General features: G+C 38.0%; 2 protein-coding genes across 2 annotated transcripts; one reads left to right on the top strand and one right to left on the bottom strand.

Annotated features, from left to right (window-relative positions):
• The first annotated feature begins 104 nt into the window (after window positions 1-104).
• Window positions 105-3,910, top strand: LOC140240726 (cilia- and flagella-associated protein 77-like). The gene is made up of 4 exons (XM_072320489.1): window positions 105-334; window positions 997-1,337; window positions 1,751-1,856; window positions 2,291-3,910. The coding sequence occupies exons 1-4, from the start codon at window positions 290-292 to the stop codon at window positions 2,522-2,524; spliced, it is 726 nt and encodes a 241-aa protein (XP_072176590.1). The 5' UTR covers window positions 105-289; the 3' UTR covers window positions 2,525-3,910.
• Window positions 3,911-4,835: 925 nt separating this feature from the next.
• On the bottom strand, window positions 4,836-14,834 carry LOC140240446 (mediator of RNA polymerase II transcription subunit 27-like). Its single transcript, XM_072320217.1, has 8 exons — window positions 14,628-14,834; window positions 10,939-11,083; window positions 10,253-10,380; window positions 9,751-9,829; window positions 9,140-9,247; window positions 8,297-8,338; window positions 7,517-7,594; window positions 4,836-6,795 (listed from the first exon to the last, which is right to left on the bottom strand). The coding sequence occupies exons 1-8, from the start codon at window positions 14,819-14,821 to the stop codon at window positions 6,661-6,663; spliced, it is 909 nt and encodes a 302-aa protein (XP_072176318.1). The 5' UTR covers window positions 14,822-14,834; the 3' UTR covers window positions 4,836-6,660.
• Window positions 14,835-16,518: the final 1,684 nt, after the last annotated feature.

Genomic DNA, 16,518 nt, shown 5'->3' with positions numbered 1-16,518 from the left:
ACGATCATCTCAATTGTATGACTGCCCTCTACGTTTCATCGCCATGGAGATTCGTCACAATAGACGCCTTCGGAACGGGTTGTTTACATCGCTACACGTACAAACCAAACACATGGTATCAACTGGTGGTGTGTGTGTGGATACGGATGTACGACCGGACCCCCGCGCCGCCTTTAGTACATTGCAAGCTAGCTACACAGATACTGAGTAGTGTAGACGTTTTCCGGGTAATATTGAAGCAAAGAAACACCGAGTTCTCTCCTTAAGATCACTTCAAGACGACAAAATCATGAGCGCCGGAGCAGTTGAGTTTGACAACCCACTTTTGAAAAAGGTAAGAAGATTCTAGATTCTATTATTTCTAGAAAATATTTTCCCCGACGGGCCCGAGTCAGATAACTACTAACGTTAACTTGAATAACACTTATTAACAGTTAGACAGTCACTGGGGAGTTCCGTAAGACTTAAGAGTAAGAAGTTAGTTTCGACGGTCTAACCTAACGTTAGGGTTCTAACATTAACAATCAGAGATCTAACGTTTACTTATAGTAGACTCTCGGGGGACTCTCTACTTGAATAAACTATGTCTTTCTTTACTCAGAACGGGTTTGCCTACATTGTTACTAACGTAGTATCTAACGTTAGACCTCCATGTTAAAAAAAAAGAAAAAAAAGTTGACCACTCTTGGCGACACACCTCCAGTTAACTCCATCAGGAGTAGGATTTTAGGAATCTTATTGAAACTGCCAAATGATTATTAGCCTACCTCTCTAATACTAGTAATTGTATGCTTACCTGGTATTTGAAGCTTGAACTTTGTTCACACTAACATTTCACCTACTTACAGTTCCTGTGCCTGTGACTGTGTGTGTTTCTGTGCATGTTCCAAATAGTAAATAAGCTCTAGTCTAGTCTACGAGATGTTAAAAATTGAAGTACCTGCAATAGACACAGTCTCTAATCACTGTTCACATTACATTTCTCATAAACTTTAGTCCCAGCTGGGGAAGTCTCTGGAGCGAGGTTATAACCTCCCACCTGCAGACTTCATGTATGGACGTCCCAACATCACCAAGGATGGAGGAGCCTCGGACGCCCTGTCTGGCTGGAGCCCAAAGGCCCCTCTAGGGCCCATTGGACACAGCGAAAGGAAGCCCACTGAGAGAGACTTTATTGCTCTGAACAAGGCCTGTGTAGGGGCAGGGCTTGTACGTGCCAGCGACCAGTCCCAATACCGAGCAACCCATGATGTGAGGCGAAGAATATCTGAAGAGGAAAAGAGCAAGTCCAAAGTGAAGAGGATACCAGCATCCATGACTTTTGGTATCTCTACGAGGTATGTTGCTTGCCAGATTATGGTCATTTTAACTTTTGCAATGTAAGCATTTTTTTAAACCTTTTTTTTTTTTTTTTGGTACATTACATTGCTGCTAAAAAATCATCCAAAAGATTTTGCAAAACAACAACGAAAGGAATTAAAATGAGTAAAAGCATACTGTAAAGTATATACTGGTAGAATCTACTTCAGATATGTGCATTGAGGAAACTTTTGTAGGGTTAATACATCAGTACTTTCAAACTGGTTCACAATATGCTTGGGTCTTTTGCTTGCTTCTGGCATACATATCATATTCAGATATAATCAGTAGTAGTGTGATGATTTTATTTTCTGTAAAAATTACATGTGTACTTTTCAAGCTGATTAACCATTATTGTTATGAAATCTATCCTATATCTCTTTGTGTACAGACCTTCAACACCAGTGTTTGATCTCTTGGAGCATAAGTACCAAGACAGATGGCTTCAGGAAAGGAGAAAAACAGAATTGGCAAAGAGGGAGAGACATCAAGAAAAGGTAAGTTTGTTTACATCATTCAGATTTATCATTTTGGGACTGTAAATGAAGCCTATCATAGTTGATTCTGTGATGAAATGGCGTAAAGAAAATTAAAAAAATATATATTTTCCTGTCAGAAAATGTATTGTTGATCAGATAAACATTGTACAACTGTGTTTCATGTTGAATTACTATATGTATGTGTAATGGTTACGCTTACTGGATATTTTGTAACCAGAAGAATTTACTTCTCCTGTAGTTCTCATTTTTTGTTGAATGTTGACTCAATCCTAAAAAGTTTGTTTTTAATACATTGCTTTGCTAAATTGTTTATTACATGAGTTTTGAATTCATTTAACTTTGTACAACTGTATTTGTATCTTAAAAGTAAGGAGAAAGGTATTTTAAAGGTAGATAAGTGCAACTATCTGCTTCCATTTCATTTATTGCAGCAAAACATGAACCGAGGCATCTACGAAACCCGGGCTTCCCTGCTGAGAAAGTTCTGCCCACCAGTGGAGGACCCACCCCTCTGGCAGATGTCGCGCTTCAGCAACAAGCTGCCGCACCTGGAAACTTTCCGATCCTTTGATGCTCGTGACCGTGCATTTGCGCACCATGCCTCTGACTGTACAGCTCGGACAGGAACATTTGGCCATGGAATTTATGAAAGTGCAAAGAGTTAGATGAAATTCACAGACAATGAAAATTGGACTGTACCATGAAGCACATGCATGAGACTACTGGTGATATGCTGTGTTTGTCATACTCATATCTACATATCAAGTTTGCATGATTTTCACTGGGTTAATCGATATCAAGCTATGTTCTTGTAAACAGGAAAATCATGTTTATGATTGTGGAATCCTGAAGGAAATGTATTCTATGCATTGGTCTAGTAAAATCATATGCAAATTAAGAAATATTCATGATCATTTAAAAAAAAGAGAATAACTGATTTCTTTTGCTGTCCACTGTGAGTGCAAAGTTGCACACGTGTATCAGCAGTTCTGCAGTTATTTAGCAGAGTGCATCAAGAAATTAGATTTTTGTATAAACTACTGCAAAAGACAAGAGATATCATATTATAAAGCAGTTAACACAATTTTGTCAATCGAAATAAAGAAATTGTAAATTTTGAGAAGGAAGCCGTGCTTGTAGTCTAATGTGAATATGCGACTCTACATGTAGTACAAAGACTGTAATGTGAGGAGTATATCAGACAGCTTTGCTCAGTCCCTCTGTAAGAGTCCAGCAAGGTTTTAAGTGTTCAATGTTCTACATTGTGCCTTGAGAAGTATTTAATTGCCTAATATTGGTCAGCTTTTCTAACTTTGCAACATAGAAGGCTGCGCTTGGACCGAAACAACAAGCCAAGATTGATTTTGCCCAATAATATGCTCCCATCCTTCTTCTTCTTCTTCTTCTTCTGATTAAGTCTGCCTCCTTCAATAGACTGAAGATTCTTGCAGACTTCCAGAACTGGCAATATCAGAAATCACTGGTAAATGCAGCTGTTTTACAATCAAGCAGGATAATATCTATTTTTGATGAGCAAGTAACAGGAACAGAAACTGTATTTGATGCTGGAGCTCACTTTCGGTGAAATCACCCATTGCTGCTTTATTTTTCACATGCAACAAAGTAGTGTTGGTGGAAATAAGATTTTTCTTTTCTTCCAGTCCGTGACCCTCTTCAATCCTAATCCCCCTCCCCCAGCATGACTTTCAGTCAAGTGGTTTTTATGGTTGTATAAATAGCACAACCTTTTATACTCTTCATGGCAATTCATGATTCTGAATATCGTGTCGTGGCAGCTACATGAAATTAAGTTCTGTACATATTTTCGTCATACTGTGTGTAAAAAGTCATCTATATTTAATGAAGTTATTTGTGCCATTTCTAATGATTGTTGGGATATGCAATCATCGAAAATATGAAAACATGTGAAAGGTGGACTTCTTCCTGTATTCTAATTTCTCTTCTAATGCTCTCTTACTTTTCCTGGAATATTGTAAGTCAAGAACTCTATATTCAATGCTAATTAAAAGAAAAAATCATGTTTTACTACTGCACACCCTGATTGAAGTACTTCCACATAATTTTTCTTCTGTTATGGTGATATGTCAGCCACTTGGTGGAATGTGATGGAAAGATGAATTAGAGAGAATGTTAATGAGGGTTTGTTGGTTCTTACTTCATTTGATTCTATGACATCCTTTCACAACACTCTTCATACCCATATCTTGGCATTGTGACAGATCTGTCATTTACAGAAACACATCACTGAAACCTGGACTCAAGTCGCTAGACCAGTTTTCATGTGTTGTAAAGTGTTGGCAAGGGCAGATGGCATCTGCAAGTTGTGCAAATATGCTTGCTAGCATGTGTGTGTGTGCCTGTTCGATCATGTGTGTGCTTGTGAACACAGTACATGTATTGTCATGTCTATCATGTAATTAAGTACAGCTGACAAGATCTCAATCCAAGAGCATGCCTGGGATCAGTAAAAGGGGGGGGGGGGTGGATAAAGACACACACACTTGTGTCACATCATGAAGTTAGCCTCACACTGCGTGACATAATACATGACAGAGAATTCATACCTTCACACACATTTTAGACAAACATTTATCAGTTTATATTGGTATGACTGATTATACCATAATATGACTCTTACTGAATGCAGATTTTTTCTTAAAAACAGTAACCTAGTCAGGGTCTAGATGGAGCCACATTCAAACCACAATGCTGCAAAACTTACCATACCACCAAACTCTACAGCACCTACAAATGGCAAAACTGCACTCGCTCACCTGAGATTCCACAATGCACATTCTCAAATCTCACGCGTAACTATATGTCTTGGACCAGAAAATAAAAAAGGAATAAAAAGAAATAAATATATGTGTAGTTTTTTTGTTTGTTTTTTGTTTTGGAAATGAACCAACGATGACTTCTCAAAACAAAGTAGAGCTTTCATTTCTAAATAACGAGCATGTTACATTCTTTATTTATTTATACAGGTACATGTATTTACAAAACATCTTTAACAGGTGAGACATAACAATGACTGACATATCTGCATGGATGAAATATCATTTGCACAATGACTGAAACAACAAAACATACAAAACATAACAAAAAAATCTGCATGGTCAAGGTAGGTACATGACTTGAAGTCCTTAAAATGTCCATAAGTCACCCATCATAACATTCAAAGTGTAGGAGTTTTAAACACACTTGCCATTGTCATTTCAAACACTGTTGCAGAAAAATGTCAACATTTCTGTGTTGGAAGAGACATGTTTGACAATCTTGTCATTAAAAACTGCTGCTTTTATACACCCTGGAAATACACAGCCAGCATGATTAATTGCCAGGCACTTGTCATGTGACCATTATACCATTAATCTTAATCTGAGAGTGTAACCACAGAGAGAGTCTTAAATAAGAAATGTATCAATCACCGTCTGAGGCAGGCCGCAGTCAGATAACAACAAGCACACCTGCTCAGCGTGCTAGAACAGAAGCTGAGGTAACAAGCTGACTGAAGTTCAGCTAAACTTTGTGTCAACTCGTCATCTCTCACCCTCACATGTTCTCTTCACTGATAGGTTGGCACAACGAAGCACTTTCTTTGCACAGGCACAATTGTCTGGAAACTAATTGTCAAGGAATAGAGATTAACTTAATCCCCTAATCCCTAGAGTCACCAAGGTCTTCCATTTGCACTGTGGCACATTGCTACACCTGAATGAGATTGCTAATCTACACAGAGGTTAAGCTTTGATGGATTACTGAATGCTAGTGAAAAAGCTGGGCAAGTTAAGCTCAGTGCCTGGCTACATAGAGGGTCGATGGCAGCTATGTGCACAAGACATTTCGCCTCACTTTTCACGAAGTGACGGAAGCCGCACGGTTTCCGTGCGGCTTTCCGTCACTTTGTGAAAAGTGGGACGATTTTACAACATAAAATGTCTCATTAGAATGGGTGTCAAGAACCTCTCCACTCTTATTCCAACCTCATTTACAGGATATGTCACAGCACCCTTCTCTCAACAGCTGTCTTTGTATTTTCAGCACCTTCATGAGTGGCTTGTGCAAGAGATTTCTGAAAAACCTCTCATACAGTAATGGGCCAGTAATACAGTCGCTTTAATAAAAAAAGTAAACAAAACAAAACAAAAACACCAACATGACAGATTTAGTGATACCAATGATTCCACATCGAAAGATGCATATTCCAAAATTTTCTCCTTTTTCATTACCAACATTTAGAATGCATTCTTTACACATACCAAACATGATAAAGATATTGTAATGGGAAATTCACAGCAGTCACTTTGATGTTGGAGAGTACCTCCTCAGCCGTGGGTTCTGCAAACTAATTTCTCCTGATGAGGGAAAGGGTATTCCATGAATAAATAAATAATAAGCAGACTCAAACAAGACTTGACAAACCGGTTATAGATAGGATGCGTAAACACTCATGGCCGTGGAAACTTGTTTTTCCATGTGAACGGAGACATCACAGTGCATGAGTTAAGCACCAACTTTTGGATAAAAGCAAATCATTCCTTGTCCATGAAATATAAGCATCCTTGCCTGAAATGATCTCTCACTTTCTGGCAGTTATCTGTATACCACTGCAAGGTTTACAGCAACTCTCTATGATTTCATTGTAGTTTTGCTTGTAAATTTGATCGAAGAAAGTTGTGGAATGAATCACTAAAACATGGGTCTTTGTTTTTCTTTAGAATAAATATCAACTACCACAACTACATCAAGACTTGACATGCACATTTCAGTGTGATGACACTTAGGGCCGACAACATTCATGATAGGTTTCGAGCGTCCGAAAGCACCGCCAGGTTGGTGGCAGGTTGTCTTTGAGGTATTTACCACACAGTCGGCAAGGAGTGAAGAAAAGCTTGGAGTAGCTGCTCAGCCAGTGCTGTTGAGATCGTACAAGCAAATATAACATAGGGGAAAAGCAATGGATGAGACACAATAATTACATGAGTAATTAATAATATACCAATAAAACAAGGATAGAGAAAACAACACAGTAAATATGCATTCCATGATGTCCAATCCACACTATCTTTTCATACAAATAAAAAACAAAGCAACAGCACTCAATTGTTGACTTGTTGTTGTTGTTGTTGTTGTTGTTGTTGTTCAAAACTGTCATATGATATATCTATGGATAGTTTGAATCATGTACTGGTATGAGTGTTTCCTTCTCTATGAATGGACACATAAAAACTAAAAGTTCCACAATGATGATCATGGCCGGCGGAACCAGACTCTCCCACTATCCCGGAAGTGCGTTAAGTGGCACTAGAAAGAAACAGATAGAAACCTTGAAGTGTGAGCACATTAGGCCTTTGTGTTTGAGGTGAAGACTTTTTTCTTTCTTTTTTTATGCTTGTCAGCTGAAGGAACCCGGAAGTGGAATGAGAAAGCTGAGCTGAAGACCTTTTTTTTTTTTTTTTTGCTTGTTTGCTCATGAAACCCGGAAGTGGGCCCCCCTCCCACTTTTGAAAATGTGGCCCTGGCGGTGATGATAACTTACATTTGAAAGTTACTGCTCCTTACAGGTCTCTGATCTGTTGAATAGTATCATTTATGTAATGTGGTCACTTACATGTACAAACAAATCTTTATCTTACCATAAAAGATCGGAAGGAGAGCTCTTGGAGTGTAGGGAGGTAGTACCGGAGCATTGCTGCTGTGGCATGTTCTGTGATCTGAAAAGCAACAGTCATGATGGTACGAATGGCACAGAGGTTAGGAGTATGCAGCATACATACAGGTTGCATGGTCATGAACATAATTATGGTAATCATAAGTATTATCTTCATCTTCACAGTTATGGTGTATATGTTATTGTATGTTAATATGTGTTAGTTTCAATCGCATTCTGTGACATGTCTGTGGTGTATTTAATGTTTGCTTGTTGTGATATCCAATGTACAAAGAATTTCCAGAGTGGACAATAAAGTAATCAATCAATCAATCATTACTAGGCCCCATTGGTAGGAATAACTTGGCAAATACATATACATTTTTTTTTGTTCCATTAATAGATTAGTGTGCCAGCAACTTTAAATTGGCATCAACTTTTTGATAAAATACAATTTTGCATTAAATTGGGGTTCAAGCACATGATTCTCACTGCTAAAATCACAAACCCAAAATGTTTAGAAAGCTTTTGAAGCAGTTAATTCTGTTGTGATGATATGTTCTAACACTCACTATCAGTTAAAATGACAGACAAAGCCATAAAAAGATATTTCATTAACGATCATATATCAATAGCAGGAAGAGAAAGAAATCTATCTCATTTACTAAAAGAAATTAACAAAAATTTTTTGAAACATTGCCTCATCAGATGTTTTTGAACATTTGGTGTTTAAGTCTTGCATGAGCAAGTAACCACCATTTCTTACCTTTCGAAAAACCTCATACTTTGACGGGGTCCATAGATCCACCTGCAAGAAATAAAAAGCAACAGAAACAAGTACATCCAAATGGAATCACATGTTAGTGCCATTCACAATGAGACATCATGTTTATGAATAATTAGATCCTATATCTATTCAGACTGCATGATGACAGAAATATGAGAGTGAAAGAGGAGAGTGTATACATTTGATTAAATGTATGCAACCACCAATCCTTAATGTCATGCACATAGAGCACCTTGTCCTTATGTAGAACAGTGACTGAATATATGAGAGCAGGAAATAAACACTGACAAGACTGGACAACAGTGCTCACTACTTTCATTACCGGTACTTCATGTGGCTATATGGCTATATGGCTATATTTTAGTTTCTTCATGCTATAGATGCATTGCATGACATATCAACACAAAACATATCAGGGAAAATTTTCCAACTCGAAGTTGAATTTCAGCAAATGAGTACTTTTTTTAATGGTATCCTGTACTGTACACTTCTATGGAAGAAAACTGCTACACAAATGATAGTTCATGTAGCAGTGATATAAAACATGCATAGCAAATTGTGATGAGATACCAGGGAAATTATTCCCAGCATAGGTCTTTCTATCTTACCTACCTACAAGATTACATGCCAACAATTTTAAGATACCAAAATTCAAGTCTATTGAGTTGAAGATATTGGAAGCACATAAGCCTTTCACGATTTAGCACATGACCATGACAAACCCATGACCCCATTTGCTTAATTCTATACTAACAATGTCTTAGAATGTAATAACAACGTGAGGAAACAATATACAGACAGAGAGCTTGGTGATTTCCTTACCGTTCCATCATCATTAAGAATATTCTCATGGTGAGCACGGACTAGGACTCTCTCGATGAGCAGGCTTCTGAGAACTACTATGGCTTGGAGGGTTCTACTGACTGAAACCTACAGAGACAAAGAATTAGTGACCAGATATGGATTTATGCTAAGAATAGGAGAATGAAGAAACATGGAATAATACCTTGATAAGCTTTGATTACGGATATAACAACTTTCAATACTGGCAGTATATACAGTAATCTATGAACGCAAATGTATTAACAAGTTCACCTGCACTTATTCGCCACTGCATGTATAATGAAAGGAGATTTATCAAATTTGTTTTTCAATTTAAGCAACAAAGTTGGTAAATGAAAGCAATGGAAAAGAGTAATAAAATAACAATACCGATAAATTTGTGAGAAAGCAAGGTAAGAATGTTCTCAATGTGTCAATGAAAGGAATGCTGTCAGATTACAATAATATAGAAAATGACATTCATTTTGAGCTGCATACAATATTAAGAAGGAACATTGCATACAGTATACGCTAAAACTGTGGCTCCCTAATACGATTTCATAAAATTGATCATAACTGAAAGTTATGCACAGATTAGAAAGGTACAGTACCTTGAGAACTGTTGGATTCATCTGTATCTTGGTGATTTTATGCTGACGGCTTAAGTTCATTATCAGGTTGTCAACCACTCTGAAATTTGAAAGGTACAGCAGACAAACAAAAAATGACAAAAAGCATAAGAAAAACATACAAACAAACAAACAAATCACATGTACAATGTACTATTTGAGCCAAGTAATTCATCACTGAATAATTACATACTACTTTATATTATTACATCATACAACAGTACCTTGAAATAGTATGCAAAGATGAAATACGCAATATAAAATTCATAGAATGATCGTAACAAAGAACAGAACATAATAATCACTTGAGTATGTTCTTTTCAGACCTCATTCATCTCAGATCCAAGAAAGAATTAACATAATACACCTTCTATTTGTGCTAGCTCAGGACTAGATTCATGCTATAAAGATAAACCCATACCATTACCAATCAGGTGTATTGACAGGTAGGAAGGAGAACTAAATTTCATTTCTTTTTACTCACTGTGGTGATACATTCAGATGGGTGAGAGGAAGCTTTCTCCTCTTGGCTGAGGTACCCCCACTACCGTAGGAACGCTTGGTGGAGTTATTGGATAGGATGCTCTGCACATGGGCTGAGTGCTCCTTCAGCTGCGGAAAAATTATATAATTCTTTGTACTACTGTGTTGAAACCACGACTGCAATGAAATGTGTACCAATCTCATATTCATATTAAATACATTCATTATATCATGAAAAATTTCATATTACATATACACTAGTATATGAATAAACCAATTTGTAGTGCAGATCATGCTGTAATTTTGTTTCATCTTATTAAGTGATTACAATATCAACTTTCATTCCAATCAGTTATTATCAAAGAGGAAACAAAAAAGGTCTTGATGATCAATATGGCAGTTAGGCTGTGAGACAATTCTAATGGAAGAAAGTCATTCAATGAGAGTCATTGTTTCAGTTGACATCCTTCTGTACTTATGATTTTTCTTTTTCCATGCAATGCATTTTCACATCAGTGTGCATACAATTTGCCGTCACATTTCTGTAAGTACTGTACATCACTCTTGCATCACATGAGAATCAGTTTCGGCAGGAAGCAATTAGGCGATGTAATTTCGTAGAATATCATGCTATCAATTGTGTGGAGCTGTAGAATTGCATCAAGAACTGCGAAAGAGTAGCCCTACCCTTGTAGCCCATTTGTATGTCTCCAGAGCTTTAGGGTAGAGAGGTGTCTTGTCTGTGACTGGATCCATGCTAAGGGCTCCTGTGTTACCGATGGCTTCCACCTCCTTCTGCCTTCTCACAGTCATTGTCAATCTCTCCAGCTCCCTGTGGAAAAAAAAAAGTGAAACAGTGCTAAGAATACTCAAGCACAATCTTTTCAGAGAAGGAGGCTTCAGAATGCCTGTAAGAGTATTTAATTTATGACATACCAATGCACCTACTGTAACTCATTGCATAACCCATTTAATCATCTTTTCTTCTTTTTTCCAAGCGAGAGTACTTCAAAACCAAATAGGTCTGTAGTATTAGAACTTGCACATATTTTGTTCATCACAGCTGGTTGATGCCATCTTGAAGTAATTAGTCGATTGTTACAGAAAATGCATGCACATGTAATACAACATTGTGTTAGTGTTTTAATCAAAGGTGTCAAATGATGTTTCACTTGAGCAAGTCGTTTAGCGAGTAGTAGCACAATGAGCAGTCCATATTTAGCCTAAGATTATAGATACAGAATTAGACAGTATAAAACAAAGGGTGCTTCAAAAATTTATTGGACAGACATTGGAGCGCGGACAAATTCAAAGCCTCTGCTCCTCAACGCACGTAAAGCAATGAAGTTAAAGTTAATTCTGTTATGTTGAGACCAGACTACTTCACAGAACCAGTCCTCTCCACTTCCATATCAGATGTGATGTGACGTGATGTGATGTGATGTCAATCAAAACAGGCAACACGTTACAGCGGCAGTCTCAGAAGTCAAGTGGTCAGGCGGTGTCCGTTGACAAGCCACAAGAAAGAATTTGTAAGGGAATATTAATGCCGTCTGGCTTTTGTCTAATATCACAAAGGATCTGTCATAATATCACGGCTAGATACTCTGGCAAGCAGAGGCTCATAAACAATTATTATAGAGGGTTTGTCAACATATCATAGAAAATATACAAATGATGCACAGGATAGAGGGGATCAGTGAAAATTGCACAGAAGTGTTGTGATGCAGGAGTTTAAGTTTGAAACTGTTTAAACCCACAACAGTGAGAATATCCAATTCTCACTGATCCACGAAATAGGCCTGTGTACGGTATCTATCATCAATTCTATAAAATGGGCCTGTAAATTCATGAAATTCATCCTTTTTCCTTGACACAAAGATCCATCTGTCCAAAATCCTGGGGATCCTGTGAAACTTTTATTTTATTTATTTTTTTACATTATCGCTCTTCTCGGAGGGGATCCGTGAAGCCAGATACAGTCTCCGTGGAACATATCCTCAACAATCAGATAGAATACAGACCGATCTTTCGGTCAACCTTTGCCTTTTTTTCCCTACCATGCGTCCGGTACACCTACAAATAGAATAATAGAAATAAGGTCAAGGCTTGAGCCATCCATGCTTTCAGATTTCACCGCACGGACGCATTGCTCAGTGTGGATCAGTTAACTGCGACCAGCCCCACCAACTGTGTTAAAAAGCACCCTGGGGTTTTGGATCAGTGTGACTCTGACAGGCCCGAATTCACGAAGGTGGTCTAAATTTAAACCATGGTTTATGTATATTTCTTCTGCGTAGATATGATTGACAGATTGCGTACGCTAACAGGCATCCAGTAAAAAAACGTGCATTGATGCGCGCATGTATTTGTACGCCTATTTAACGCTTATTTTAGACCATGGTCTAAATTTGTACCATGGTTTAAGTTTAAACCACCTTCGTGAATTCGGGCCTGTGAGTGTGACAGTAAAATCAACACATGATAATTGACCAGACAGAGTATTAGAGGAATGCAGAGATTCTAAAGCCCATTTTATAACAGCGAAGTTTACTGCTAAGAAAGCAAAACATGTGGAGAGGGTCCAGAGGAAGGGTCAGTGATACAGTGCAGTGTCAGTGAGAGAGGGGGAGGGAGGGATTGGAGAGGAGAAAGAAAGAAACTGAGGAAAGTGAAAGTTGAGCTGCACTGTGCTGCTATTTTTTTACTAAATTTAAGTTTAAAATTTACTCAGTGACAATGCTAATGTCATCTTCTTTTTCTTCTTCTGATTAAGTCTGCCTCCTTCAATAGACTGAAGATTCTTGCAGACTGTGCTATTTACATTATAATACAACTTATTTACAGATATTTACAAGCACATATAAAATTTGACGAAAATAACTAGCCACTGTGATCAACCGTTAGACGGTTTCGAAATGATCCCACAGATGGCGCTGAAACAATTTCTGACGACAGGGAATTCCAGTTCCTTAGTTCTTGGAAAGAACGAATGGCGATGCGATTCAGTTCTCGAGTATGGTACCTGATAGGAGTGTGGTTGCGAGGCTCTCGTCAACTGATTAGCCTGTTTAATAATATAGTCCTGTGCTGAAAGAGGAGTAAGATTCATATTGTGTATTTTGTACATCACAATTACATTGTAGCCTGTCATTTTTTCTGCCCGTGAGCTGCGTTGTTCCAGAGTGGTCCAATCAAGTTCTTGTAGCATTTTGGTGACACTTGAGGTGTTATTATGGTAGCGATTTAAAGTGAATCGCGCAGCTCTTCTCTGGACCATTTCCACTTGGTGGATTAGGTTCTTGGAAGATGGGTCCCGAACTGTGGAAGCATAAGGACCTACTCAACAATCTTCGTGAAAAGCTGTCATCTATCTAGTATGATCTAGGGATTCCAGCCCTTTTAACTGAAGTTGAAGATTAAAAAATGAAGAATTCCGAATTCTGGTTTCCGAATACTCATATCCCAGAATCAAATAACAAAGCAAAGGTGCCAATATGGCTGTAAAACTTTAATAGACTTCTCTAACAATAAACATTGCATTGTAATGTTACTGCCGCTGGTCATCATCGAGTAAATGGCGTGGCGTTAAGGTCAACACAAACAACGACTATCGTAATACTAACACTAGTAGGACCTAACAGTCCCATATACTTATTTCTACGATATGTCTGGAAACGGAACACTAGCCCGAGGACTAACTACACGTAGCCGCGACAAAACGCGGCTACACCTCTATTCCTTCGCAGACGTTGTCATTTTTCAGTGTGGTTGTGCGACTCCTCCATGAATATCTTTATTAATCGTGGAAAACTAAAATACAAGGAATTATCGTAATCTATGATAATCATTCAATAATCGGTATGCGACTTTTTCTTTAATTACGTCAAAAACTCACCGAAATCTGTGGCTGAAATCAGGTCTGTAAACGTCCTTATTGCTTCACTCCTCATCTGCGTGTTATTTGAATGGCATTCACTCTCGTATACTACAACGTACAACGTAGGTCGTAGGTAGTCGGAGAGCTAGAGGGCGCCTCTCCGACTACCTACGTTGTACGTTGTAGCATACGAGAGTGAATGCCATTCATAATAACACGCAGATGAGGAGTGAAGCAATAAGGACGTTTACAGACCTGATTTCAGCCACAGATTTCGGTGAGTTTTTGACGTAATTAAACAAAAAATCGCATATTGATTATTGAATGATTATCATAGATTACGATAATTCCTTGTATTTTAGTTTTCCACGATTAATAAAGATATTCATGAAGGAGTCGCACAACCACACTGAAAAATGACAACGTCTGCGAAGGAATAGAGGTGTAGCCGCGTTTTGTCGCGGCTGCGTGTAGTTAGCCCGAGGACCAAACTTACACAAAGCTTTCGTGAATGATGAAGAGATCTTCCTGCAGCTGGGATAGAAACGCTTTGTAGGCACCACCTTCCTCTTTGGACACTTTGATTCCATCTTTGAGGTGATTGAAGGTTTTTGTCACACCAATGCGCAACTTCTGGGTCGTCATAAGCGCTCTGTTGAGCAGATTCGCATTCTCCAAAGCTGCCGCCATATTGTTAACAGCCTTTCATCAATGCGCATCGCATAGATAGATAGATCTCGCATTTTGATTCGAAATTCCTTGGATCTTTGATAGGTTACTGGTAAACCAGTAGTAGAATCCAAAACGAGCGTGAAGCATGGCGAGCTGTAAGGCTCTATCTCGGGGGAATGTCTTGAATGATGAGGGCTACAGAGAGAATTTTTCTAATTTTAGAACTCTAGCTTTGGGAGTTGGATTTGATTTTTCTTTTATTATCATTATTTGTTTGTTTTTTGTTTTTTGTTTGTTTGTTTGTTTGTTTGTTTGTTTGTTTGTTTGGTTGGTTTTTTTTTTTGGGGGGGGGGGGGGGGGGCAGAGGGGCATGGCACCCATTGAAACAAATTGAGATCCTATTGCTGTAGGCCCTGCACGTATACCTGCCAAAATTGATGGATATCTGTCACAGGTTTTTTGAGGAGAAGCTGAAAATGTGAAAAGATGACGAGGAAAATATAACTTCATCTTTGGCTCATATGTGAGCTCAAAAGAAATGAAGGGCAAAACTGCACTTACTTTTTTTTTCACTGTGATCATCTCACATCTTACTAAGTAAAGTACGGTAACTGGTATAATTCATTGGCTTTGTATGGAAGGAAGCAATCGGATCAACATAATTACCGGTATCTTTTCTCTTGATAGATGTGACATCATTCTGGGTAGACAAAAAACATTAAATTCTCACTGTATGTAGAACTAGAAAATGCTTTCTTCGGTGACTTATATATGTTTAACCCACTCAATTTTCATGCAACACCAGTCAAGTGACAAAAACACCATTATTATAAGCACAAATTTAAATCCAGTTGGATGTGAAATTGGCTTTAACAAATAAAGATATCATAAATCAGACCTAAACTTCTCTCAAGAAATACGGTACACTGTACATGTAACTGAAGTTTTCTGTACAGCGGACTCTCATCATAAAGAGCATGGATACCCTACAAGCATATAAGTCTCATCATATTAATTTCACTGGCTTCTCTGATTCCAAGTTTATTAGCAGAGTCCAATGAGTGCATTATGGCATTGTCTTTATTATGGTTACAGCTCGTTATTCCGAAGGTTCGTTATTCCGAAGTCTCTTCAGTCCGAAGATTCCTTATTCCAAAGGTTCATTTTTCCGAATTTCATTTTCGGATGAACAAATCTTCGGAATAACGAACCTTCGGAATAATGCCACAAATGTTCGGATTAACGAACCTACGGAATATTGAACCTTCGGAATAACAAACAGCAACCTTTATTACTCTCATTCAAAACTGCTTGCCACACTGCAAGTACTACTCAAGTAATCCACCTTGTACAACTTGGTGAATCAATCAGTCAATATTGTCTTTGTGTGTTATATTGTCATTATTTTTGTTGCTTTAATTGTTCTTATCATTCTTATCACTTTTTATTGTCATTATCATATCATCATCATCACCATCACCACCACCACCATCATCATCGTCATCATCACTATCTTCGTCATTTTGATTCGCAGATGATTGCCCATTTCTTGGAAAACAAGCCCTCGTAAAACAACTAAGAATGTTCTCTGCAATGGGTACGCATGTGTCAATGTACATTATGTCTTCAGTACATTGTACAGTATCACCACATTTGATTATCACACTAAACAACACCAAGAAAACTGAATTCTACAAAAGATTTTGATATAACCA

Source organism: Diadema setosum, chromosome 17 (assembly GCF_964275005.1).
Source record: "Diadema setosum chromosome 17, eeDiaSeto1, whole genome shotgun sequence".
NCBI lineage: Eukaryota > Metazoa > Echinodermata > Echinoidea > Diadematoida > Diadematidae > Diadema > Diadema setosum.
The sequence above is the reverse complement of the archived record's forward strand: the minus strand, read 5'-3'. Positions and strand labels throughout refer to the sequence as shown.

Bases quoted from the DNA above. Each gene is read 5' to 3' on its own strand.
- LOC140240726 (XM_072320489.1), top strand. From the start codon at position 290: ATGAGCGCCGGAGCAGTTGAGTTTGACAACCCACTTTTGAAAAAG. The intron at 1,338-1,750 runs GTATGTTGCTTG...CTTTGTGTACAG, and splicing joins ACTTTTGGTATCTCTACGAG to ACCTTCAACACCAGTGTTTG. The intron at 1,857-2,290 runs GTAAGTTTGTTT...CATTTATTGCAG, and splicing joins GGGAGAGACATCAAGAAAAG to CAAAACATGAACCGAGGCAT.
- LOC140240446 (XM_072320217.1), bottom strand. From the start codon at position 14,821: ATGGCGGCAGCTTTGGAGAATGCGAATCTGCTCAACAGAGCGCTTATG. The intron at 9,248-9,750 runs GTACTGTACCTT...TTGTCTCTGTAG, and splicing joins TGAATCCAACAGTTCTCAAG to GTTTCAGTCAGTAGAACCCT. The intron at 7,595-8,296 runs GTAAGAAATGGT...GTTGCTTTTCAG, and splicing joins AGTATGAGGTTTTTCGAAAG to ATCACAGAACATGCCACAGC.